This window comes from Cricetulus griseus (assembly GCF_003668045.3).
Source record: "Cricetulus griseus strain 17A/GY chromosome 1 unlocalized genomic scaffold, alternate assembly CriGri-PICRH-1.0 chr1_0, whole genome shotgun sequence".
Lineage (NCBI taxonomy): Eukaryota > Metazoa > Chordata > Mammalia > Rodentia > Cricetidae > Cricetulus > Cricetulus griseus.
Window position 1 is genome coordinate 96,570,462 of NW_023276806.1, and position 26,267 is coordinate 96,596,728.

The window sequence follows — 26,267 nt, forward strand, 5'->3', positions numbered from 1 at the left end:
AAGCATGAGGTCACAAAGGGTACTTCCCCAAATCAGGATACTGTAGGGGTCTGCTGAGGGCTTTAAATACTATTCTTGAAAATGATACAATTATCTATTACTTAGCCCTGGCAGTCCATATTGCAGTAATGCAGCAACTTCAGTTACCATTTTGTTGTATGATGATCATTTATAGCAAAATGAACCAATTACCAAGAGTCAATCATGGTATGCTAACACCTTTTCTTAAAATAATAGGTAACATTTTTCTAAACATGTATGACATTTACTAACAGGAACACTCCCACAATACAGAATCAAAGTTAATAATTGGCACTTACAACTATTTCAAAATACAATGCACATTAAAGGGGTGTGTGGAATGTGCCACCAAGACCTTAAAAAGGATTTAAAGATGCACTGTTACAAAATACACTCAATGCTCCAAGCTGACTAGCATTTAAAAATGTCAGACTTCTAAATCAAACTAAATTACTGACCAATTGCTTTAGACTTAACAGACAGGAAAGTAGCCCTACTACTGCAAGGCAATGCACAGTACTTTTGGAACTCAGGGTCTTAATTAATCAAGTGAATCTGCTGGCTTACTTGAATCTGCTGCTGCTGCTGCTGCTGCTGCTGCTGCTGCTGTTGCTGCTGCTGCAAGGCAGAGGAGAGCTGGAGTCTCTGCTGAAGAAGGCTTTGCTCAGGTCTGTTCTCGGCAGAGCTAAGCTGAGACAACACTACAGGAGAAGGGGAAAGCAGGCCAGTCAAAAGTTTGAAGGTGCCCAGGGTTAGAAAACACAATATAGAAAATGAGAAAAATAGAAATTAACCTTAAGTATCAAAGCATACATATTTTAGAATAAATTTAGTCTCCTGCTAATTAAGGGTGTCACTGTTTTCAGAACATTCTGGCCATACAGAGATAAGGGAGTGCCCAGATTAAGGTATTGTATTCCTTCCATCTCTTCTTTTTCTTTTTATTTTGAGACAGAGTCTCATCCCAGGCTGGCCTCAGGACACACTATGTAGAAGAGGTTAACCCTGAATTCCTGATTCTCTTCTTTCCACTTGCAGAATGCTTTGGTTATAGGTTTATGCCATTGTATCCAGTGTTCTGTAGTACTGAAGCACTCTAGCACCTCAGCTACATGCATCCTGCCTCCATGGCAACCTCTTTGCATCCCTATGGAACTTGATACTGGACCATGGTCCGAAAGCCACCCTTATATGAAGTAAAGTGAGCCAAGACTTGCAGCTGATGGGGCCATTCTAGTCATACCACATTCTCAAGTGCAGGTGGCAAGGCAGACCTGGCCTAAGTGACTGCAATTTTGTCTGAAGCCAGACAAATTCTCATGATCTGTCTACCATTCTTTTCACAAATTTACTTTGGCTATTTTAGAAAAACTACAACTTGTTTGGTAAAGGTAGTTACAAATCTGCATTTGGAAATTCACTAATTCTAAATTACAGCTCTATGTAGGAATTACTTTCAAACTGTAGACGTAGATTACTCCTACTAAGTAAGGAACATCTAAATTTGAAAACTGGTAGTTACAGAAAAGGTAACACTCAACACATAGGGACAATTCACTGAATCCTCAAATTCCATTATAGCTTTGTTAATTTTTTTAAATACAATTCTATCATGTGGCTTATTCAAATGTGAAGTCAGAATTCAGTACAGTATTACCTTTTGTTTACTTTCTCCTACTGAAAGTGGGAGCATTCAAATTTCCTTTTTATAAGCAAGTAACTCACAGAAGTTTTACTAATTATGAAGATTTAACTCATAGAAGTACAAACAGAAAAATTATGCAATCTAGGAAAATGTAGTCTCAGGTAATTAAGAAAACAGAATTAACCACTTGCAGTGCAAACACTGAAAACTGCTTTGACAGCTTTCTATAAACTCAGATGAATATGTAAAAGCTGACCAGTTAACCACTGTAAATGGAACATATAAGTATGTGAGTCAACACTTTCACAATCAGCTGTCCAAGTAATTTTTAAAAGAAAAACTCCTGGCCAACTGTTTGTTAATCTAATAGTTCACAGATTAAATACTTCAGTTTTTTTCTGATTATTGCTTGCAAGGAAATAATTTACACAGTGAGATCTCAATAGGAAGTCAGGATGGTACCTACCAGCTGCCTGTGACGGTGTAAAGCCTCCTACTCCTGTAAGATTAATAACAGCAGCTTGCTGAGCAGTTAAGGCCTGTTCTTGAGCAGTTAAACCTTGTTCAGAACCCTGAATTAAGAAAAAAAAAGAATAACAAGTGACTTGTACAAAAAGGGCAAAGCAATTTGAGTCAGTGAGAAGACAGCTTTTCTTTGCTGTATGAGGAAGAAAACAACAGTAGCTTAGGTTTCATATAAATATAAACTATGAACATATGTAGAAGTAGCAAGAATGGAACCCGCTCCTTGGAATGAACAACAGCTAAAATAATTTGTGCTGGAGAGATGGTTCAATGATTAAGAGCACCAAGTGCTCTTCTGCAGGATCCAGGCTTGATCCCCTGGGGGATCAAGGCTGGGGATCAAGCCTGGATCCTGCAGAAGAGGATCATTTCACAATCATTTGTAACTCCAGTTTCAGGGAATCTGACACCCTCTTCTGGCCTCCACAGGTACATGCATGCACATGGTACACAGGCATACATGCAAGTGAAACACCCATACATATAAAAATAAAATTTTAACAAGATATACTCTTGTCATCTCTCAAGATCATACAGAGTCAGAGAGAGGTACAATTTTGATAAATTATAGGGCAAGTAAAATTGTAGAACTCTTAAGAGGAAAATATAGGAGAATGGTTTCACCAGTTTGATTTGTGAATCATTTCTTCAATATGAACCCAAAAGTATAGTGGAAGAAAGTAAACATGTACAGCACAGAATGTATCAAAACTGCACAGGCCATGATCACAGTGAGTAACTGGGGATTTCTCAGATTTTTATGAAGAATATATATACAATGTCTTCAACTCAACAATGCAGAAATATATAACCTCATTAAAAAATAGGCCAGGGATTTATATAGATTTTTTTTTTCTTCAAAGATACAGAAACAAACAAGTGCAGAAAAGCTCTAGCCAGGGAGACTCTCAACTCATTCTCACGTGGGATAGCTGCTACTCAAAACAAAATCAGCTTAAACAGGAAGTGCAATGCCTAGCCTGCTGGAGGCGGAGTTTGATCTCTACCACAAGAAACAGAAAAATAAATAAACAAAAAGTTAGGATTTGGACAGACTGACCCTTGACCACCCTGCTGGTAGTAATGTAAAACAATGCAGCACTATAGTAGAAAACAGTGTGTTGTCTCAGGAAATTAACAGAATTCCTGTAAGACCCAACAAGTTCTTGACACATATCCAAATGAATGACCTGTCTGTTGTGACAGTAACAGACAGAAAAGGACACATGGGCCATGATTCTATCTCCCTACATGAGGCACTCAGGATGGTTAAGATAAAAAACCCACAATGGTGGCTGCCAGTGGATTGAGGAAGTTATCCGCTGTTTATAAAGTTTCAATTTTACAAGGTAGGAAGTGCTTTGTGCAACAGTGTGAATGCACTCAATACTGCTAAAATGTTAAATTTAAATGGTAAACAGCTGGCACGGTTCACACCTGTTATCCCATCACTTGCATGCTGGGGCAGAATGAATGCCAAGTTCCCAGCTAGGCTGGAGTAAGAACCTGTCTCAAAAACAGCAACAACAAAAAGCTTGAACAGTAAACTTCTGGCCCCAAGGCTGACCATAGAACCCAACAGTGTAAGGACAGAACCTACTCCTACCAGTCCTCTGGACTCATGTGTACCATCACCCATACACAGACATAAAGAAAATAAAATTTGTTTTTAAAAGGTGAAAGAAAACTAGACATCTTGTCAGTGAAGCAAAACCCTTAATGTGCTAATATATAATACAGAAAAGGTTTCCAACATGTAATCCCTGAGACACCTATTAGAGGATGAGTTCTACTCACTCAAGATTCAAAGAGGGACATGCAAGAGGGCTGATGGGATAGTTTTCAGCATCAGCTGAGACATTCAAGGTGAGACCCAGTTTCTCAAATGATTCTACAGACTAGCCCAAGTCCAGGAACACTTGTCCCTTTCTCTTCAAACTTCAGTTTATTTAATTACATCCTGACTGTAGTGTGCAGTATCTGCTTCTGTCTGTGTTCTGACTGCCCAATACTTCAAGACAACACAGACAGATCCACTGCAACAACAATAAATTTCTACAAACAGAAGATGATAGGCTAGTTAGAGAAGACATAGTAAGGTGGAGTCAACTGCCACTGTCATTCACTGTCTGGCTATGTGACACTTGCTTGTTGGCAAGATGGAGACCTCCATTCAGAGCAGCTATGATTAGAATAATTGGCAGCTACAGGTGTTGATAAAGAGAAAAAACACAGGAACTATTTCTTTCAACAAGTTCAAACAGTGGAAATGTATGAAAAAAAACATGTCCTAAGTTCCGAGTCCAAAATGCACATAACACAAAAAGGTTAAAGATCCCATACCTGCTCCTCTGGCTGCTGGGGACTTGAGGTTGTAGGCTGTTGAGGTTGTTGTACAAACTGAGGGAGCTGTGGCTGCGGCTGTTGCTGCTCAGTGTTAAAAATGACTGAACCACCAGGAAGCTATCCAGAATTTAAACAAGAATTAGCTACCTTTCCATTGTTTACATGTGAATGATTTAAATTTCCTTACAAATATTCACAGATAATTAGCTAGGAGTCAAGCACTCTTCCAGACTCTGAGGAAACAGATAAAGTCAGAGCAAGAGGACTGGAGATGAAATTCAGCAGCTGCTGGGTCAGCTTCTAGCACCTCCACACACACCACACAGAAGTAAAACAAAACAAGCTTTGTTTTATGGGCTTTGGAGGCTGTCCTAGAACTAGCTCTTGTAGACCAGGCTGGCCTTGAACTCACAGAGATCCGCCTACCTCTGCCTCCCAAGTGCTGGGATTAAAGGTGTGCGACACCATCGCCCCAGCTCCAGAAATTATTTTTAAATTCTACTGCTTTTTGGGTCTACTCAAATAGTATTTTCAAATATAAATTTCCTGCTTCAAGTTAATTATCTATAAAAATTTACAGTTTTTAAGCACTTATCACTTCTTATGCCATCAGCACAAAAGATTATAACATATACTAAGAATCTGAACAAACTAACTGGGCACTGTGACACATTGTAGTGACTATATTCCTATCACCTGGTAAGCTGAGACAAGAGAAGGGATGGTTCAAAGCCAACCTGAGCTTCATAAGATGTCCTTCTCAAAAATGAAAAAGTTGTGATTCAGAAATGTGTGTAAGACAAGCCATCAGCCATTTGTTCTATTTTTTTTTAGCAATAATCCTAAAAATTACCATTTTAATACAAAAGGGTGAGGAATTCTAGGGCTGATAAGAAGTGCCTTTACTGTGGAGACCTTAAGTTGCTCTTATTCTGAATCCAAATTAAATTAAAAAGGCAATCCTCTGGTTAAGAAAACTTAACTAACTAAATCTGACATAGTCCAGGCTCAGCATTTCTTTTCCACTAAGTAGACAAGGTGACTTTGTCCTCATTCTTATTTATCTGTCATAGGACTTCAAGACATGTTAATATGAAGGAAAGTAATTCTAATTACAACAGCATGATCTCTAGCTGTGCCTGCATTACTAGTGCACAGCTCTGCAACTGGTCTGCATATACTGACAGCATATTTATGCCATCTACAGAAATAGTTTTAGTTTGATGCAGACTTTCCAATCAGTTATGACTACATATGAGGCTGGCTGACCTGTCAGGTATTGCTATTTCCCAAAAGTTCAGAGCTCTCCATTATCATCAGGTCTTTATTTTCAAGTCTACCTTTAAGTTCTCTGCAGACAGCTATCTATTTTCCAAATTACTAGCTTAATATATGACTATTAAAGGACCTTGGGGAACAAGAGTAAAACCAAGTTGAAGGTAACAGCAGAAAAACACAAAAGTGTCAAAATCTAATAGTATTTACGGTCTACATTTTAAAAACAGTCACACACACACTGAAAGTAGAGGGGGCACTCTGTGGAGGAAGAATGGGGACCAATGTGGAAGGAGTAAGGAAAAGGACACGTTATAATTAAACCCATTATTTTACATGCTAACCTAAAGAATTACAATGAAGAAGGAGAAGTGGAACAAGAGAGGGTAATGGGATAAATAACTAGAAGCAGACAGAGGGACCAGGAGTTAAAGGAGTTAGCATGGGACCCAGAGTGCTGTAGTCTTTGGTCCTCCTCTCCTCTCTCATGCATTGCTAGGTCTTTAACCTAAGGCCTTGCCCATGTAAAGTAGGTGCTCTAACAATCTGGCTCTATTTTCTATCTCTTTAGAGTATAATGACATCATAATGCAAAAAAGGTAAGGTCTCATCATTAGGTATATATTAGACCCAACAAACATTTATAGAATGACTAGTAGTTATCTATCATTGTATTAAGAAAGGATAATCTTCCTTGGGGAAAATAATGCATAACCAAGTTTTGAAACCCCCAAGCACAAAAACCCAGGGTGAGCTAACAAGCACATGTATGTCTGCAAGTGTTCCTACTGCCACTATTGTAGGCTGGTGCTTTTCCAGGACCTCCTCAATGAGGCAACTAGCTCTTGATTAGACATGGAATAAAGCCAATAAAAGCCACATCTATAGAACACCCATCATTTTTCTTTACATTTAACTACATAAAGCAATACAAATACCCTTTGAAGATTCCAGATAGACCTCAAATTTTCATATGCTGATATGTATAAATAAACATTGCTAAAAATAATACATATGTTTGTTTACCTGGAGTAGATTTAAAGGCCTGAGACTTGAAGTATTTTTTAATCCAAATGGGATATCTGTCAAATAAAAGTAATGGTTATAATAGAACTGTGTTACAAATGAAAATTTATACTTCAACAGGTGAAAATGCATCATTGTCCTTTCTCCAAATGATGAATTTACACATAATCTTAAACCCTTTAACAACCAAAGAACCATTTTATTATTTATCAATATTGAAATTTTATTCAAAGATGTAGAATACTAGACATAAACTACATTCTACATTTCAAAGACTTCTTCACTTGTCTCACTGTTGAAGAAAGCCATGTAGTCATCTAGAAAGTCGCCTATACATTGTGAAGGTAACAAAACTACTACCCTTGGTGCAAGCACATTTTCACTGCTACCTGTTTACATTTCTCAAGTTACATGGAATAAATACTAAATTCTACATTCTAAATACCAATCACCAAAATGTTAAAAGAACAATGACTTTTATAAAGATAAATCCAAAGTTAGGATATAATGGCTGATTAACTTCAAACTTAAAGAAAAAACTAGTACTAGCAAGATGGCTAAATGGTTACATAACAGCACTTGCCACCAAGTTCATCCCCAGGACCTACATGGTGAAGGATAGAACAGATGCCTGCAGGTTATCTTGTCTTTTGATTCTGAACTTGAGCCCTGGTGTGCTCACAGATACAGATATAAAAAAATTCTTGGCAGACTGTATAGCTACAGTTTGTTGACCTTGGTCTTAAAGTATGTGCAAATTAACCAGCATTGTGGTGCACACCTTTCAACCCAGCACTCAGGAGGAAGAAGTGGAGGATCTCTGTAACTTCAAGGACAGCCTGATCTACATAGTGAGTTCCATAACAGCCAGAGTTACATAGTGAAACCTTGTCTCAAAAGATATCTCCCACCCCCAAAAAATAAAAGTATGTGTAACTTTTGTTCACATCTGAATACATAATAAAATTTATCTAGTCAAGATATCATGGTTTGTGCCTATAATCCCAACATTTGGGAAGAAGTGGAAAGATCTCAAAAATATTAACAAAAACCTATGTAGTCCTCTATCAGATGTTATTTACAGAAAGAGATGTAGAAAACTGGCATGCGATGTCATCAAAGGCTTGTAGAAGAAACTGAGGAAGTCTCAGATGTGTCCAATTCGGGAAATAGTCCCTGAGGAGAAATGACTTGAACTGTAACTGCTGTGCAAATATGTATCAGTGCCTGGTATCTACATAGTGTCTCACTGTGGCAGAGCATACAAAGAAGCATGACCTCTGAATGCAGCTTTCTAGATTATCAAAGATGCTGGTAGACTTCCTCTTTTTCCTAAAGACCAAATAAAGTCAGAATGCAGATGATACTAAGATGGGAAATTAAGCGACTTCTCTAAGGACAGCACTGGAGCAATGTAAACCTAGTCGTCTTAGGAGTTCCTTACACATAAATCTAAATATCTAAAATTCAGGATGTGACTTTAATATCCATGACTCCTCCTCATCAAAGTAAGTACAACCAGAATTAGAAAATAACAACATATTTACATCATACTTTCTAGTTTTCTTCCATAACCAAGAAAGCTTTGGTCAGTTTATTTCTGAGCTGCCCACCTGCTCACACCACTGGTAACAAAGGGAATTGGTTCCAGGCATTACAACACATTCATTAAAGGGCATCACAACCAGCATACTTGCTCCCACTGCTTTGGGTCACATGGTAATAAATATGTAAGACCTGCTACTACTACAAAGGATGACAACATGAATGTTCCTAATGACACAGGTATAATGTAAATACTTTTTGACATGGATTTTTTTCTCCTATGAGACAAACTACTACTATCACCATTTTATTTCTGGGGAAAATGATATAAAAAGGCAATTTCCCAAGATTACACAAATAAGAATCTAGGCTTTTAGCTACCATGCTAGAAGCAGAACACATATTTTCAATGTTTTCTCTGGACCATTACTATTGACAAGAGTAAGGTTACTAAAACTAATCTCACTATTATGCAAAGCAGAAGACATAATGTGTACAGACTTACAGATTTAACAGGTTCTGCCCAGAAGCTGTTTTCTAGGTAGATAATTCTGGTATCAGGATTAAAAAGGCTTTTCAAGGATCTGAGAAATAAAACTATGCAAAACAGCATTGGATGCTTTTAATAATGTCCTTAAAATAACAGTTTTTAAGGGTGGGTATGGAGACACACGCCATTAATCCCAGCTCTGGGAGGTGGAAGCAGGAAGATCATCTGAAGGCCACCCTCAGCACATACCAAGGAGAAGGCCAGTTATTGAGAACCTGTTATTGTGGAATATTAGTTTAAGATGTGTTATATTTGTTTATGCTGTGGAATATTTGTTTAATGATGCAAACATGTACTGCATTCTTTTATGTTGCATTTGTTTAACACGATGAGGCTGTGTTACTTTGCCTGTTTAAAACACCTGATTGGTCTAATAAAGAACTGAACAGCCAATAGCAAGGCAGGAGAGAAAGGACAGTTGGGGCTGGCAAGTAGAAAGAATAAACAGGAGGAGGACAGAAGATAGAGGAGCAAGAAAAGGAGGAGGCTTTCAGGAGCCAGTCACCCAGCTACACAGCTAGTCATGGAGTACGAAGTAAAGAAATATACAGAAATAGAGAAAGATAAAAGCCCAGAGACAAGAGATAGGATCATTTAAGAAAAGCTAGAAAAAGACTTCATGTACATTTATTTGGGAACTGGGTGGCAGGCCCCCCAAAGACCAAAGAGTGAAAAAACCAGTAACACCCTGTCTTAAAAACAAACAAACAAAAAAACCCCCAAAACATTAAAACAACAAACCAAAAAACCCAAGATAAAGGAAAGACTTTCATATGTACTTTATTCTAACCTGATTGAGACGTCACCTGCATTGCACCAGGCAGTGCATTTGTTAAGAGACCTCCTGATGGAAGAAGGCCGCTGCTGCACAGGCTTTTTCCTGCTGGAGTTATGGTACCAGTGTCACAACCCAGCATGGAGTTTGAGCCACTCTTCAGAGCCGGGGCTCCGCTGCAGGGTAAGGGACAGATCATTACACACTATGAAAGCAAACACAATCTCACAATTCTTCAGATTAAAAAACAATAAAACAAGTTCTATCTTAAAAAAAATTCCTAGGATAGGTGAGATGGCTCACCAGGCACTTGCCACTGAGCCTGAAGACACAACGTAGCTGGTGGTAGAAAAACAACCAAAACCTGCAAGTCATCCTCTGACCTTTACATGTGCACTGTGGCACATACACCCCCCAAATAAATGTAATATATTTTTTTTTAATTTCAATTTCTAGGCTTAAGTGTGACTGGCTTAGGTAATGAGCATATTCTTAGATATTTCAGAGTGAGGAGAAGCAAAGCATTGCCCGAGCGGTTCAAAGACAGTAACAACAGGGAAATGATAAAATCTGGGCAACTGTGAAATACATCTTTGTACAGGTAATAGATTGGTTACTAAAATTATACCATCCACATGAAGCATCTCCTAACTATATCAAAATACCATCTTTTAGTGTAATGTGAAATTTGTTCTCAGTCTCACAAGTAAAACTGTCTTTAACATTGTCAACTTACCCAGCAGAGCTCACTACACTGATGGCGTTAAGCCCAGCAGAGTCTGCCATGACGGGGGAGACCGTGCTTCCTGTTGTTATAGATGTTACCATGGTAGAAAGAGGAATGCTTGTCACAGGCATTGCCTGGCTCAGAGCCCTTTGCTGCTGAGCAAACTGAGTGAACAAAGTGGGCTGAGGGGTGAAGCCTGAATCTTGGGGAGATGGGGTGGCTGAAGGGGTACTAGGAGTTGAGTTCTGAGCATCAGGAGGGTGTGGGGCCGATGAAGGGGTTGGTGTAGGAGTAGATGGCTTAGGAGTTCCAGATCCTGCTCATTGAGAAAAATAAAAATTGCTAGTTTGTTATAAATGGCCGATCCTTTTAAAATAAGGTTAATGGAATCTTACTTAGCACTGACAAATTTGTTCCAATTTTTTTAAAGCAGTGAACTGTAAGTGTTAACTTTCTACAAGATCCACGAGTGTTACTACACTCAATTACAATTAAGGATGCAGTATATCACCTAAAAATCCCACTCCAGATCTTATCACAGGAACAGTGGAAATACACTCTAACCACAACACCCACTGAAAAGTTAGTCTTCTACATGCTGTCTTTTGCCTATAAAGTTGAAAATGAATTTAAATTAATTCTTCTTATATGATTTCAATAATTCAAGACTTCGTTTAAAAAATATTGCTGTTATTTAGTTTAACTGTCTGAGATAAACTGAACATTTTTAGTAAGCTAAACAAGGTTATATGTTATATATTTGGCACCGAGACATACATGTTTAATTCACAACATATCGAGTTTACCCTGACAAACAAATTTACAAAGAGTAAAACAAGTACTTTATAGATAATACTGCATCTTTAACAGTAACTGTGTACTTCTGTTTAAATGGAGAATGTATAGAAAATCTGTTGTGAATGAAGTATGCACAGTTTATCAACTTAAAAAAAAATAAAAACAAAAAATGAAACCAAAAAAGTAAAGCAAAAGCTCTTGAGGTGTTTCCTTTTTAGCTTTCATGTCCTGCAGAAAGAAAGGAGAGAGATGTGAATGTCTAGAGGCTGTCACTACACCCTGACTTAACACAACTGTGTGCAGCAGATCACCACAATCCACACCCACAACATGAGAAGTATGAATAAGACTTTGAGAAAATTTATTTTTCTTTGTGCAAAACAAGAAGGCAGAAAAATTACACCTTTTGAGCTATCAGGATATAGATGTCAATACCTAGGACCATCTTAGCACTGTGCAGTAAGCTAACAGCACATACTAGCAACCAAGCGGAAAAAAAAAAAAAAAAACGCTAAAAAACTGGAATTCCCCCAAATTAGTACCTAATACATTCAGATAGTCATTTGTAGAAATTCACCCAAATTAAACCTAGCATTCCTATATTGCCTCTATTTGCTGTTAAAAAAGGGTATCCAAAATGAGAATTCTATTTTCCTATGTTCATATGATCACGCTTTTAGTAACAGTTTACAGAAGTGTAGGAGTGCATCCTTTCAAATACTTCTTTTCAGGTTACTGCACGTAACCTTGGGACCAGCTGGTGCCATACAAAAGTAGTACCTCCAATAATTCACTCTCACATTTTCTTTTAGTATCAGCCACAGTTTATATAGTAAGAAAAAAGATCCTAGGGTGCACTGAAAATAATATTCTGCAACCTTGTTGCCAAGTAATTTTTAAAGAAGATGTATAGGCAACAAGCCTAAATGAAAGGTATACACTGAGTGCATATATAGATACAAAAAAGCAAAACAAGGAAACACATAATATATACAGCCAACAAAACTCTACCTGGAGTTTCATGCAACTTATACAGTACAATCAGATTTCACCATTCACAGACTGAATAAAAGCTGCCCTCAAAAGACACTAATGCAAAACTTTGCGAAATCTGTGCAAGAGTTTAAATCATGACTCACTCTGTGAAGAGCTGGCAGGTGACAGGGCGGCAGGAGAAAGCATGCTGACTTGACTGAGCTCCACAGATGATTTCCGAGAGAGACTTGGCTTAGATGATGGAGGAGGAGTTGGAGATTTAAGGAAGCTGCTGGCCTGTTGTGCTGTAAAATAGTTACCTAGAAGAACACAAGTTATTTCCTAGGGCTGGAAAGATGGTCAGAGCACTTGCTGAGCAATTATAAAGACCAAAGTTCAGATCCCATCACTCACTCAAACCAGCTACCTCCAGGAGCAAAGGTATATATATACATGGTTACACACTTATATGAACACACACACACACACACACACACACACACACACACAAATACATTGGAGTTTTTTTCCTATATTCATAATTCAAAATTCTGTGAATTATCACAGTAAAAATAAGTAACATTTTAACAAAGGCATAAGGTATTAAAGATAATACCTGAGGAACTATTTCCTGAGCTTGAGGGAAGTTTGATGGGTGGGGGTCGATGTTTTACTCCCTTTCCCAAAACTGAAGACTGAACAGACACAGTCTCGGGCTGCTGAGGAGTGACATTAAACACAACTGTTAAGATTAAAATTAGTATCATCATAATTCCTACATGAAAACAAGTTATAACTGCAAAATACTCAGTATGATAGTAACACAAAGGAACAAAGTTTCACAAGATACCCACGGACTATAACATACATGATAAGATGATGCAAGTGAGACCCAAGGAAGAACAGAAAGTGAAAGAAAACCTGCCACCTTTCTCTACCTACCTTCCACATGAGTAAGAGTTTGTACCTATCATTGAGTACTTTTGAAACTTAACAACCATAAAGCTGAGTAATAAGAAAGTTAAAAGTAAAAGCAAAACTATAACTCCCTTGCCCTTCACATTTCTCAAGCTCCTTGAGAAACAACAAGGTACAAGGTACCAACAGTGTGAACTTACTTCTGTCTCCTCCCCTGGATTGAGACTGGCTGAACCACTAGAGCTATGAGACATCTTCACTGGGCATTTGGCCTCGTTCTGGACCAACTCCTGGTACTGATTAACTACCCTGAAATATTTGGAAAAAACAGGTAAAGATTAGCCAAATTTGTCTTAAAGACAAGTCATACAGGAAGTAAGTAATGTTATTACTGGAAAATAAGTCCCACCAGATTTAATAGAAAAATCACTATGAGACACTCCACCACTGTGTTGTAAATGTTCCCTAACTGCCCAAGACCTAAGAAAAACTCATGTACAGTTCAGTTAAATGTGTAACACAATCAATCTGTGACTCAGATACAGAACACTCTACCCAACAAAGAAGCAGATTCACATGCAATCTGACCAAAATAAAGGAGAGAATGCACTTTACCTCTCTGCATCAGTCTTTGACCCAATAATAAACCTAAAATGTTACCAAGAAAGAGAAGTATTAGGTGAGAGTGTCTTAAAATATCTTAGGTTAACCTTTAAAGTCTTTCATATTTTAGTCACAGTAATATATTATTATAAATTCATTTTAAATCTAGCAATATATCATTACATTAATTAAACTTGAGAAATAATGCTCAAGTTTTACATTCATCATGAAATAATCAATATGGCTGATTTACTTCAGAGAAATTTAATGTTTATTTATTATTACACAATCTGGAAAAAAATTACTAAGTACCACTATACACGTTTACAAACACTGTTCTTTAGTAAAATCACTGAACTATGGAAAAGTCTGTGGCTTTCCATTCATTTATTTTGACTCTGGAAGTCATTCTTACAATTATTTTAGACAAGGATGAAAGCTTATTGCCGACTTCTATAAAAATCTTTTCTGAGTTTTTTTTTAAGGTTTGACATAACAACATATAAATACAAGTGAGTCTTATTTTTTAATTACCAAGTTGAATGATCATCTGCAGAGGAGCTGAAATACAAAACATAAAAGAAAATCACTCAGTTAAGGCAGGTCAAACTTAAGCTTCACAGCTCTTAGGTTCTGAACATGGAAGGATGTAGAAGAGCACAGACCCTGTAGAATAATGGCAGATAGCAGTTGTATCCTGGACCAGGCCCATAGCAATGGGAACTGAATTTTACAAAGGAGTAGCTACTGTGTCCTTACACTATTGAGATACAGGCACATCTACAATGGTCAATGTGTCTTCAGGGGAAGATTGTTAGAAATACGAATAATCAAAAAGCTGATAGCTGTTAAATGAGGAATTGCTATTTCTTCTTGTTGACTTTACCTAGGTATGGGTGGAAGTAACTCTAAAACCCATCATTCTTCACAAATTTCAAATCGATTTTGGTAAAGGTTTTAACAATAATTTGACATATAACTGACCTTGACCATTTCATTTTCCTGAGCTCTTTTCCATCTTTCAAAACAGCATGAATGTGATTAAAAAAAACAAAACAAAACTAAAACTAAAAGTAACCACACAATCAAAATTACCCCAACACTTAGGAAGCAGAGGCAAAGGCAGGCCAATCTCAGTGAGTTTCAGGCCAGACTAGTCTCCATAGCATGCTCCAGGCTAGCCAGGTATTCATAGACCCTGCCCATACTCCTCAACCCCAAAATCAAGACTAAGTATTAGCACACTGTACGATGTACCATTTATAAGATCAACTACATAAACTGCCAACTGCTATCACAAACATAATTAGCTACACTAAAAGAATGATTATAAATAACTGAGAGAACATGGCAACTGCATTTTAACTTTATTCATATCTACTATCAAAATGCATTGGTATATATTAAATACCAAATCCCTAAAGGAAAACTGTATATGCTAGTTGGCAGTTCCTTGGCAGTTCTATATAAGTTCTGGATGCCTCTGTGTATTACATATACTCAACAGAACTCACTGGGATGGAGACATTTGACTGTCATTTTCTTCATCTGCTTTCCAAGGCTGTATTTTACCATAATAAAGTGGATCACCAAGAGACTGCAAGATGGTCAGCTTTGTTTTCTGATATTGAGTACCACCTTCACATTCAAATACATAATCGTCTTTTACATCCTGAAAAGAGAATCCCAAATATTATGTTCTCAAGCAGCAAAAATAACAAAAAACAAAAATAAAAAACTGACTTCTATCTGGTATGTACATGGCACTAAAGAAATGTTTTAAGGCTGTATAAAAACATCAAGTTCAGGGTGATTATGCATGATACTGAATCGTTCATTAAGATATTGCCATACATTTCTAGAAGCATAATGAAAATTATAACAAACATTTACTAAATATTGCCACTGCACTTAGGAAGTAGTATCTCATCCAACTGTCAAACACAACCAACCCAGGGCTGGCACAGCCAATTCCACATTATAGGTGAAGGAATTGATGAGTTGTGGTGGTACATCTTTAACTCCAGCACTTGGGAGGCAGAGGCAGGCTGTTCTCTTTGTGTCTGAAATCAGTCTGGTCTACACAGTGAGTTCCAGGCCAGCAAGAACTCAATAGTAAGTAAGACTGTCTCATAAATAATCAACAAATAAATGGATGAAAAGGAATTTAACAGCACAAACCCTCATAGAGAACTACTGCATAAGACCCTTTTGTCATAATTCTTTATGCTAAGTGTCCCAATGCTGCATCTCATCAAGCATGAGAGACATGCACAGAGCTTCATACACTGCACATACAACTGCAATATTTAACAATCTGAAATAAGGTTTAAAGGCAGAAATGTTTCTATCATTTATTATTTTGCCCCTAGAGTCTGTCCAATATATTATTCTAATTTCTCCCTTTAAGAAATTACTATAATGAAGCAGTGGTGGTTCATACCTTTAATCCCAGCACTCAGGAGGCAGAGGCAGCAGAACCGACAACAAGTGTGAGACCAGCTGGTAAATACAACAAAATTCCAGGCAAGCCTGATCACACAGAACCAAATAAAGACGGTCTTTAAAAGAATACACTAATTTGAAACAAAAGAAAAGTGAAAACCACTAGCGTGCAGTCAAAACAAAAAAATGCAATTTTGTTTTCTGTAAGACAGTCTCACTATGTAGCCCAGGATGATCTCAAACATATCCTTTTCCATTAGCAGCTTCCCTATACCATCAGGCTTGACACTTATTTTGGTTTTGGTTTTTGAATAGCTCCCTGTGTACCTACTCCAGGCTGGCCTCCGACTTGGAAGCTTCCTGTCTCTGCCTCCAAGAGCTGAGACTACAGGCATGGGCTACCAGACCCACTCATAAAAATGTAGTGTTACATTAAAACTGCTCTATAAAATGAAAAACATACTTTTTTAAAAATATTTTTTCTTGGAGCACAAGAGCTCCAAATGTACTTAAAAAATTATGCATTACAAGTAATTTTCTATTTAATAAATTCAGAACCCAGTTTATAAACATTGCTAGCCAAATATGGTGGGGAGACACCTGACACTTGGGCAGTAAAGGCAGATTGGTATATTCAAGGTCAGCCTTGGCTACATTGCAAATTTGAGGCCAGTCTGTGCCAAAAGAGATACTGTCTCAAAACAACAACAAAAATACCCAAGCAAACTGCATTATTAATGAGAAGGACTAGCACTGATTACTTACATGAGCTGGCCAGACTGTTGGTTGAGAGTCATCAGATTTGATGGATTTTTCTACTTTAGCATATTTCTCCACCTAAATGGTAAAGACATGGAATCAGTATTGGAACAAAGAGAAGAACCTGAAAAATTCAACAAGACCAGTGTGAATATAAGGTTTCAACTACCAGTATCACCAAGCACTTGTATTTAATAACTTTAAAACCCTCCTGATGTGGAACTGCAGATGATAAAGTAGTTAAGAGCACTAGCTGCCTGAGGGCCATATATGAAACAAGAAGACAATATGGCTTGCTTGGTTTATATACATAGGCTATTAATGCCTTTGGCTTTGTATTTTAATTGTTAGGACAATAACACAAAAGCATTATTGAAATAATGAAGTAATTCTGAAATAAGGATCATAATGAATTGAGTAAGGGCTGGTGAGATGGCTTAGCAGATAAAAGTACTTTCCACTGAAACTGAAGACCTGAGTTGTTTGATGCTTAGGAACAATGTGGTAGAAGCAAAGAATCAACTCTCATCTTCCACACGTTATTGTATATACACACACACCACACACACACATATACATATGTGATAACTGAGTAAATAATACAATTGACTCTGAGAGACACAAGAAATGAAATAAAATATTGTCCTTCATTAACATCCCCGTGATCACTTAGAATTTGAATAGTGCTGGGAATTCCTATTTTGGGTCATGGCTCTAATATTACTAATCTTTAAAGTCTGCCAATTTTGAGTATATAAACATAATAAGTTTATTTCTTTTACATTATATAAAAAATATCACACCCTTTCCACATTTTGAAACCTTATTATTATTCCTGCTCCTAACTGAGAACTCCTTCAAGCTATGCTATTATGTAACTAAGGCTGGATTGGTGGTCCATTCTCAGAATCTCTTGACTTTGGAAACTGAGTGAGAGAGGAGGATTACCCCAAGATGTGAACACCCTGGGCTACACAGCAAGACCCAGGTTTAAAAACACAACACACGAAACTTACATGACTGATGTAAATACATAGCTTCTTAAAACGAGAACTTGGTTTGTTAAAAAGGAAGGATTTTGGCTTTCTTTCTTTTGTTTTCTCACAGCATTAGCTTCCTAATGATGAACTTTGACCCTGTGCTAGAGAGCAGCATTTCATGAACTTACATCTACTTCAGAAGGCACAGCCAGGTTACAGGGGCTCCGTTTCCACATGTCCACACACTGAAAAGTTAAAGGCAGTACAATTACACCAAAAACTTAAAACAAAGTTAGCCTGTCAGAATAGTAAGCTCCTGAAGAACGACTTACATTTCCTGCTTTAGAAATTTTGAGGTCATAATGCTGACCTGCTTTCCTTTCCTTCCGTTTTTGTAAGAAATCAAGTAATCTCAGCTGAGGGGGAGGAGGACAATGAGACAGGTCCTGCTGCCGGTTCAGGGAGGACCTGGAATACCTCTTCAAACACCTAACAGACATTGGAATACACAAAGCAACAACTCAATCTATATGGAAAAGAAGCAGCATATTAATTATAGATTAAATTGCAAATGCCTATCCAACACTCTCACATCAGCAAGCTTTAGGTACAAGTAAAACAAAAAGGAGACCAAATACTCATGACCATGTAGCCAAGCTGATTCAAATCCCGAAATGGAAAGAGAGCCCTTATAAATTAACCCCTAAAACTCTGACTGTATGGCTCAAAATTTGTAAGTTACATACTATTTCCTTGTTAGATGTTTCCAATTAGTGTTGTGAAGTAATGAAGCTACCATCCTTCTGTTCCTATCTGGTCTTTTTTCAGCCTCACAGACCATAAACTTACTGAAGTTCCTTCTTTAAAAGACTGCAGAGAATACCACTTTACAATAATGCAGGGAATATTTTTTAAAAATCCTACCACACAAAATCACAATACAAGGCCATTAAAAATCCCATTTTCAAATGTAAAAAGTCCAGCACTGCCATGCTGAGGGAAAGGGCACTGTGGCTAGCAACACTTAAGAGCCTGTGTTACACAAGTGCCGGAAATTACCGTTTCATTGGGCGAGTGTTCATCTTTTGCCGGTTATAGAGCAGCCTATTTGCAGTACAAGCTACTGCCACAGATGGGTCAAGACACAGTGGTTCTGCTGTAGCTAGAATCAGTTGGCTCTCAAGCAAAAGTTTGTCTTCCTGAAATACACAGGAGTATATGTCAGATTCAGATATATTTTTCATAATGTAAACATACATCATTTAAGCCAGAAATATTCCCAAGAAGTTTGCTTAAGACTAAAGTAACTGTAGTAACTCAAGTTTGAACATTACTGTGTAAACCCACAAGATAAACTTCTGATGGAAATTCAGTTTTTTGTATATTGTATAAAAGAGTAAAATTCAGAGAGTGAATATTTATTTGGCTGTCTAAAATAGTTTGTTTGGAAATGGTGGAATAAATTTTTCCTTTGTTTACCAGTTCTCAGCTTAAGAAACTGATGCTTTACTGCTCTCCAGCACTGACTGCAACTCTGTCTCTGATGTGAAGAACTTTTGACCTTTTTATAGATGGGAAAACAACAGCCCAGACTAAAGCTCATCATTTACTAGTTTTGGATAAGCTGAATCTTAGTTCACAAGCTTATTTCATAGAGGGCTATTTCATTACTGAAATTTTCTCTCCACAGTAATAGATAAAAAAGAGCCAGAACTAGAGGATCAATTAATTAGCTGTTGTCATTGCTAAGAAATCCTGTTAGACCAGGTGTGATGATACAGGTCTTTACTCTCAGAATTCAAGAGGGAGAGGCAGCAGAATCTCAAGTTCCAAGCCAGCCTGTGCTAGAGATCTTACTCCAAAAAGAAAAAGGGAGAAAGGAAGGAAGGGCGGCAGAAGAAGAAAAAATAGGCTTCTTTTAGAATTTTAGAATCCTGGATGGAAGAAAAATCACAATCTATATGCATTCAATGGTAAGAATAAAGATTTTGTTGGATAGGATGAGTCGGACGATGGTGGCACACGCCTTTAATCCCAACACTTGGGAGACAGAGGCAGGAGGATCTCTGTGAGTTAGGGGCCAAGCCTGACCTAATAGAGGGAGTTCCAAGACAGCCAGGACTGTCATATAAAGAAAACCTGTCTTAAAAAAAAATAAAAAAAATTAATAAAAAAAAGTAACAAGAACAAAAACAAAAATCTAAAATAAAAACAAAACAACCAATTTTCATGTTAGGCTTTATAAATTAACTTAACCCTAGTTTAGCAACAAGACTGGAAGCAATTTGGGACTGGATTATAAGCAGTTCCTTGAGGGATTTCTAAATGTACAGATTTTAAAATCCCAAAGCTCATAAGGGAATCTTGGGTTTGTCCAAACGTCCAACCCAACACACAATCAAATGTGAGTAAAAGTAAGCCTCTCACTAATGCTTCACTCTGTGTGTGGTCTACATGAGATTAGAGAGAGAACTAACCTGGGTCCATTTATGGTTGTCACTTGTTATAGAATGAACATCACAGACTAAAGTCTAGAAGAAACAAAACATTTTAAAACATGTATTTTCATATACATATATGAACATCTAATAAAATCCAAACTAAAACAAAAAACAGTACTTCCTAACTAGACATTCCATACCTGCATTGTTGGACGTAAGAGAATGTGCCTACTTTGGTAACCAGGAGACTTCATGTTACTGGATTGCCTATAGTCACGTATTTCTGCTATCACACATCCACAATGAAAAATATTAACCTGTTTTAAGTAAAAAAACATTCAGGTAAATGTCATTTTTCAAAAGCCAAAATAAGCAAGCTTATACTGAATGTTTCAGTCTTTAAACTCTATACTTTCAATAGATATCTTTGGTGGATACACTACTATATAAACTACTAGAGATGATTATTTTTATGTTCATCATTATAAAAAGCAATTTAAAACTGTTAATAGTAGACTGACATTGCATCTAATGATATCCAGGATAACTTTGGCATTCATCTATGGGGAAATTTCTGGAGTTCCTTCAGATGGAGGTTCTTCTGAAGCTCACTGGCTCATTATTTCATTTAGCTAGTATCATAATTGTTATATAATTTGTCATTGCAATACACTAACTGTGCCACAATTTCAGCTTCTAGATATAACTTCCATATTTGCTTTCCTGAAATTTCTAGACTTTTTAGACTGTATGAACAAGAAGGAACTAACCATGAATTTAACTCACAACTATGTTGTATTGCATGTTTAAGAAACCTTAGCACTCAGTTCACTACAACTTACCTACTCCCTCACAGTATGTTCAGGCACTTTATACCGTTAGTTATTTGTGCTCAAATACAAATTGATAAATACAATCGATACTTCTATAACCATAGTAGTCTTTATCTTAAGTCAACCAAGCTAATACTAACAGCTAGTCTAGAATTATCATATGAACCCTACTTAGCTTCCTTCCTTATGTGCATGCTTTCTTTAAACAATAATACTTATGAATAGGATATTAATCACAGTCTTAACAATAAATATTTAAAATATTACATTTGGCCAAAGCTGTACTTTTTATACTTTGTTGTTAACAACTGGGAACTTAGTATACTAATAATCTACACTTTCCGAATTATACTAATTGCTACCACCCTTACAGCTGTACATATCACATGATTTGCTACCAAAGGACAACAATTACCTGTTTCTCTAGTTGGGATTAATGAAAGCAACCATCTTTTAATCAATTCATATAAACATCTGGCTATTGGAAATCTTCATGTATCCAATGTCACCCAACAATGATACCTATGCAACTGCTCTCTCTGTAACCATTTTGGATTTACTTTAGCTATCAAATCAACATGAAGCTGAAGATAGCCTTGAACTTCTGACTCTCCCCGATGCTAGGATGAAAAGCATGTATCATTAAGCCCAGCTACACTGCATAGAACAATTCAGATTCAAACAGAAAAGTGACTAATAATGCCATGCCATGAGATCAGTGACTTGACAAAATCATCTAAGAAATGCTTGTTACAAGGCTGGCTAGATGAGTGAAGAAAGAGTGTGATAAAAAGTTTATAGACAAGTTTTTGAGTGCCTTTGTAGTGAGAAGAACTCTAAATCAATAGCTGAAAAAAACAGGGAGGTCTTAAGAGGTTTTCAAGCTGAGAACACAGCATGTTTAAATTCTGTATCTAGTGGGGGCTTATGGTTGTAAGCCACCAAGAAGGGAAAGACCTAGAAGGGAAATAGGGATCAGGACTTAAGGAATGAGATTCATCCACTTAAACAAGAAAGCAAAGACAACGTATGGAGAAAGATGCAGGAATGCTGGTTAATTGGTTCCACTAACACTATGAAGAAATGGGAGTCAAGTCAAGGTAGCAAGAAAGGCAAGGCAAGTGAGTCTCTTACAGGGTACCTTTTAAGTATCTTGTTTGTGATCTGTAAGTAAGCTTCATAAACAGTGAAAATAGATTCTTTTATAATTTCTTAAATTTTAACCTTAGGAACGTTCCAGGATAATTTATTACAGCAATTTTAGAAGCACTCAACCACCACATGGCAGTGCAGCAACAAAGCAAGCCACAATAAACCATTTTTAACCAGCACCACCACAATGTCTCATTTTATGCTCTAGACTCTAATAACACTTGTGTGTACAGCAGCTCATGTCTACTCAAGGGCTGAGGCAATGATATCACCAGTTCTAACTAAGCCAGCGAGGCTATAAATAAGCTCATGTCTCAAAAAAGCAAAACAAAACCACAACAAAGTATATGTACATACTAAAACGCAACACACACACACCCACCCACCACCCACCCAGATACATATATTTTAGAAATGGAGTTTTGCTATGTTGCCCAGTCTGGCCTCAAACTTCCTTGAGATGTTCCTGTTTCCGGCTTCTGCAGCTGGGATGTCACATGTTACTATATTCAAATCAATATTTTGTTTTGTCTTTTTACCTGTGATTTTTCAAGGAGATCAACCAAAATAGGAGGTAATTCTTCTGCATCTAAGTATTCAAGCAATTCCCCTTCTTCATAAGGCAACCGTATGGTCTCAGAATCTTAATTTTAAAACAAAGATCATGAAAACAAGCTCACAAAAAAATTAGGATTGTAGTTTAAATGACTTTTAAAAAACAGAATACACAGGGCTTGAGAAATGGCTCAGTGGTTAAGAGCACTTCCCTTTAAGGACTTGGATTCTGTACATAAAACCCATGGCAGCTTATAATTGACTAAATGTCAGCTCTATGGGCACCAGCATTCATATGTACATCCCCCCTTCCCCCCGACATACCATAATTAAAGAAAGTCTTAAGAATATAGCTCAAAGACAGCCAGGTGTTGGTGGCGCACGCCTTTAATCCCAGCACTGGGGAGGCAGAGACAGGCGAATCTCTGTGAGTTCGAGGCCAGCCTGGTCTCCAGAGCGAATGCCAGGATAGGCTCCAAAGCAATACAGAGAAACTCTGTCTTGAAAAACCCAAATATATACACACACATATATCTCAAAGGCTAAGTCTTACAAGTCAATTGCACTACGGTACTGAAAAACTGTTTTACTATAAGATTTTAAACAAGAACAGGAAAATAAGCACTTCTGATCCTCCTGCCTCTACATGCTGAGTGCTAGGAGTACAGGCCTTTGACATCACATCTGTGTGATGTTGTGGGCTGAACTCTGAGATTTGTGCATGCTAGGCAAGTATTCCACCAACTAAACTATATTTTTATCCCCATAAATAAAATTCTTCACTAGCTAAGTTCCCTGCAGTGCTCATATTTTTAAAACCAGAAATGCCTCTTTAAATGAAATCTAAGAGTATATTTTAATGCTCTTTACATCCAAAGTACTAGAAATCTTTTTAGAAATATTTTCAATGTTTACTATTTTTGACATTTCAATAAAATTATTCAGAAGGTTTAATTTTCAAGTGTTTATACTCACTATATAAAATGCAGTCAAAGTACCTTATGTTAACTTAAAATACAGATAATCATAAAAAATGCAGTTGTTAAAAATTACCTGTTCAATTAACTGTAAAGAAATAATCAGGCTGGCAAGACAGCTCAAATAGATAAAGGCACTTGGAGCCAAGCCTGAAAACCTGAGTTCTATCCCTGGGACCCACATACTAGAAGAAGACAAATCGATTTTCTTAGATTGTCCTGGGACTACAAAAGTGCCATGATGCTCCCTCGATCACCCCACTAAATAAAGTATAAAAGAAGAGACAGGGCCTGGAGAGATGGCTCAGCAGTTAAGAGCTCAGGCTGATTTTCGAGGGGACCTGGATTCAATTACCAGCATCCATATGGTGACTCAAAAAAATCATTCATGGGATCCAACCTCTTCTTCTGGCCTCTGAAGGTACCAGGCATTTATGTGGTGCCAATGTACACACAGGCAAAATATCCAAACACATAAAACAATAATAAATAAATCTAAAAAATTTAAAGACATACTATAAATTATAATACTTTTCAAATGTGAGTTTAGGATGGATAATCTACACAACGTCAAACATTTTAGCAAAAGTCAAGAGGAGAAAAAACACAGAATAAGAAGTTGATTTTTAATCAAGACAATCTCTGATTAAAGGTTAAATAGCTAACTTTAAAAGCAGAGGTATTTTGTGTCAGGCATATTTTGGAAGGTCTTACCTGAGCCATTTTTCCCCCTGAGCATCAAAGAATATCCTTCATTTCCTGGATACAGATTGACCACTAAACACGACAAAGTCTCTTGCATAACAAGCTTCTCTAACAAGTTTACATTTCTTCTTAATTTCTGCTTTAAAAAGAGACAATTTCATGAAATCAGTATATTATAACCTTGAAAAACAATTCACTCACTATTGGTGTTCCTTCCATACTACAATCCCAAACACCTGGGAACTGTTGCACTTCACAGGACAGTAATGTCAACTAAATTTTTATTTACTAACATGTTTTATGCAAATTAACTCATGCATGGATGTGCACCTGTAATATCAGCATTTAGAAGAGACCAAGGCATAAAGGTGTGAGTTCCATGTCAGACTGGACCATAATTCATAGCAATACGTCTTTTAAACTAGTGGTTCTCAACCTCTTGGGGGGAGAGGGGAAGATACGACCCTTTCATCGGGCGGGGGTTGCCTAAGACCATTATAAAACACAGACATTTACATTACATGTCATAAGGGTAGCAAAAATTACAGTATGAAGTAGCAATGAAAAATATTTTACAGTTGGGGATCACCACAACATGAAGGAGTATCAATGTAATAACCATCAGGAAGGCTGAAACCTTTATAATAAAAACACTTAATACAGATATGAACAAAGAGTTGGGAACCTCTTTAATTGCACAATGATAAGGCCAAAATTCTTCAACAACTTACAATCTACTTAGATGTAAAGATGTTTAGCAAGTCTAAATAGCTGAAATGTTGAGCCTAAAAGAGCTAACTGGTGAAAGGAAATCATGTCAGTTCCTTAAGAACTACCTTTTTTTTTTTTAACATAAATCTAGAAACAAACGCCACAATTTTATAGATGTATGCTTTTACATGAAACCAACTTCAAGATTAAATCATTTCACTCTGCCTTAGAAAAGATGTGTGTTAATATATTTTTTCAGTATTTTTTTTTAAAAAAAGCAAATGTTTTGAGTATCTTATACTAAATGTCTAGCTTTATAATTACAGTCGTGAGTAAGGTGGGGCATAAACATGTCAGGGGCTTCATGTGGAGGCCAGAGAACAATTTGTGGAAGCCAGTTCTCTCCTTCCATTATACAGATCTTGGGAGTCCTCCTTCTGGGCTTCATGGCAAATACCTTTACCTGCTGAACTATCTCACTGGTCCCAAGAACCATGAATTTCTGATCTAGCATCACAATAGAATGAAAACACTATGCAATATGAAAATGAAGGGGGGGTGGTTAATGTATTTAAAAATAAAACAAACAAAACCCCCAGAAAACAGCAGCAGCAGCAGCAACAACAAAAGAAAACTGCCTAGAAACGTCTTTCTTAAATGGACAGATGGTATCTTAGGCTACAGGGCACAGCAAGTGCTCGGCATTGCCTCTGTTATATTAAAAGCAGGCAGACAATATATATGTCAAGCTGGGCCTGCTGACTCTCATTACATTTATTCATAAATTTAAGGCTTTTTTCTAAGGTAAAGACTTTAAATATCACACTACTGGACTGCTTTGTTTTGTTTTGGGCTAAGTGTTTAAATGTCATTCATTTTTAAACGAGATAAAACAGAAACTTACAAAGCCCTTTAAACACTTTTAACCTAAGGGTTTAAAATACTAAAGAAGTTCCATTTCTGGGTGAACTGTGAACTGT

At 37.1% G+C, this 26,267-nt stretch overlaps 1 protein-coding gene across 7 annotated transcripts in view; it reads right to left on the bottom strand.

Annotated features, from left to right (window-relative positions):
- Supt20h (SPT20 homolog, SAGA complex component) overlaps positions 1-26,267 on the bottom strand; it is a 31,899-nt gene that overhangs the window by 519 nt on the left and 5,113 nt on the right. For 3 of the 7 annotated variants that reach the window (XM_027394970.2, XM_027394968.2, XM_027394972.2), the window contains 20 exons: positions 24,586-24,715; positions 22,879-22,982; positions 20,555-20,671; positions 20,391-20,444; positions 18,973-19,112; positions 18,246-18,402; positions 18,102-18,158; positions 16,940-17,011; positions 15,244-15,401; positions 14,264-14,290; positions 13,742-13,774; positions 13,327-13,435; positions 12,825-12,927; positions 12,373-12,528; positions 10,445-10,751; positions 9,724-9,884; positions 6,839-6,894; positions 4,535-4,654; positions 2,133-2,238; positions 589-722 (listed from right to left, as the gene is read on the bottom strand). In XM_027394970.2, the coding sequence (XP_027250771.1) occupies positions 589-722; positions 2,133-2,238; positions 4,535-4,654; positions 6,839-6,894; positions 9,724-9,884; positions 10,445-10,751; positions 12,373-12,528; positions 12,825-12,927; positions 13,327-13,435; positions 13,742-13,774; positions 14,264-14,290; positions 15,244-15,401; positions 16,940-17,011; positions 18,102-18,158; positions 18,246-18,402; positions 18,973-19,112; positions 20,391-20,444; positions 20,555-20,671; positions 22,879-22,982; positions 24,586-24,715 (2,301 nt within the window). Of the gene's footprint in view, positions 1-588; positions 723-2,132; positions 2,239-4,534; positions 4,655-6,838; positions 6,895-9,723; positions 9,885-10,444; positions 10,752-11,104; positions 11,462-12,372; positions 12,529-12,824; positions 12,928-13,326; positions 13,436-13,741; positions 13,775-14,263; positions 14,291-15,243; positions 15,402-16,939; positions 17,012-18,101; positions 18,159-18,245; positions 18,403-18,972; positions 19,113-20,390; positions 20,445-20,554; positions 20,672-22,878; positions 22,983-24,585; positions 24,716-26,267 lie in introns of those variants that run through there. The other 4 variants (XM_027394969.2, XM_027394971.2, XM_035450496.1 and 1 more) reach the window with 3 other exon arrangements.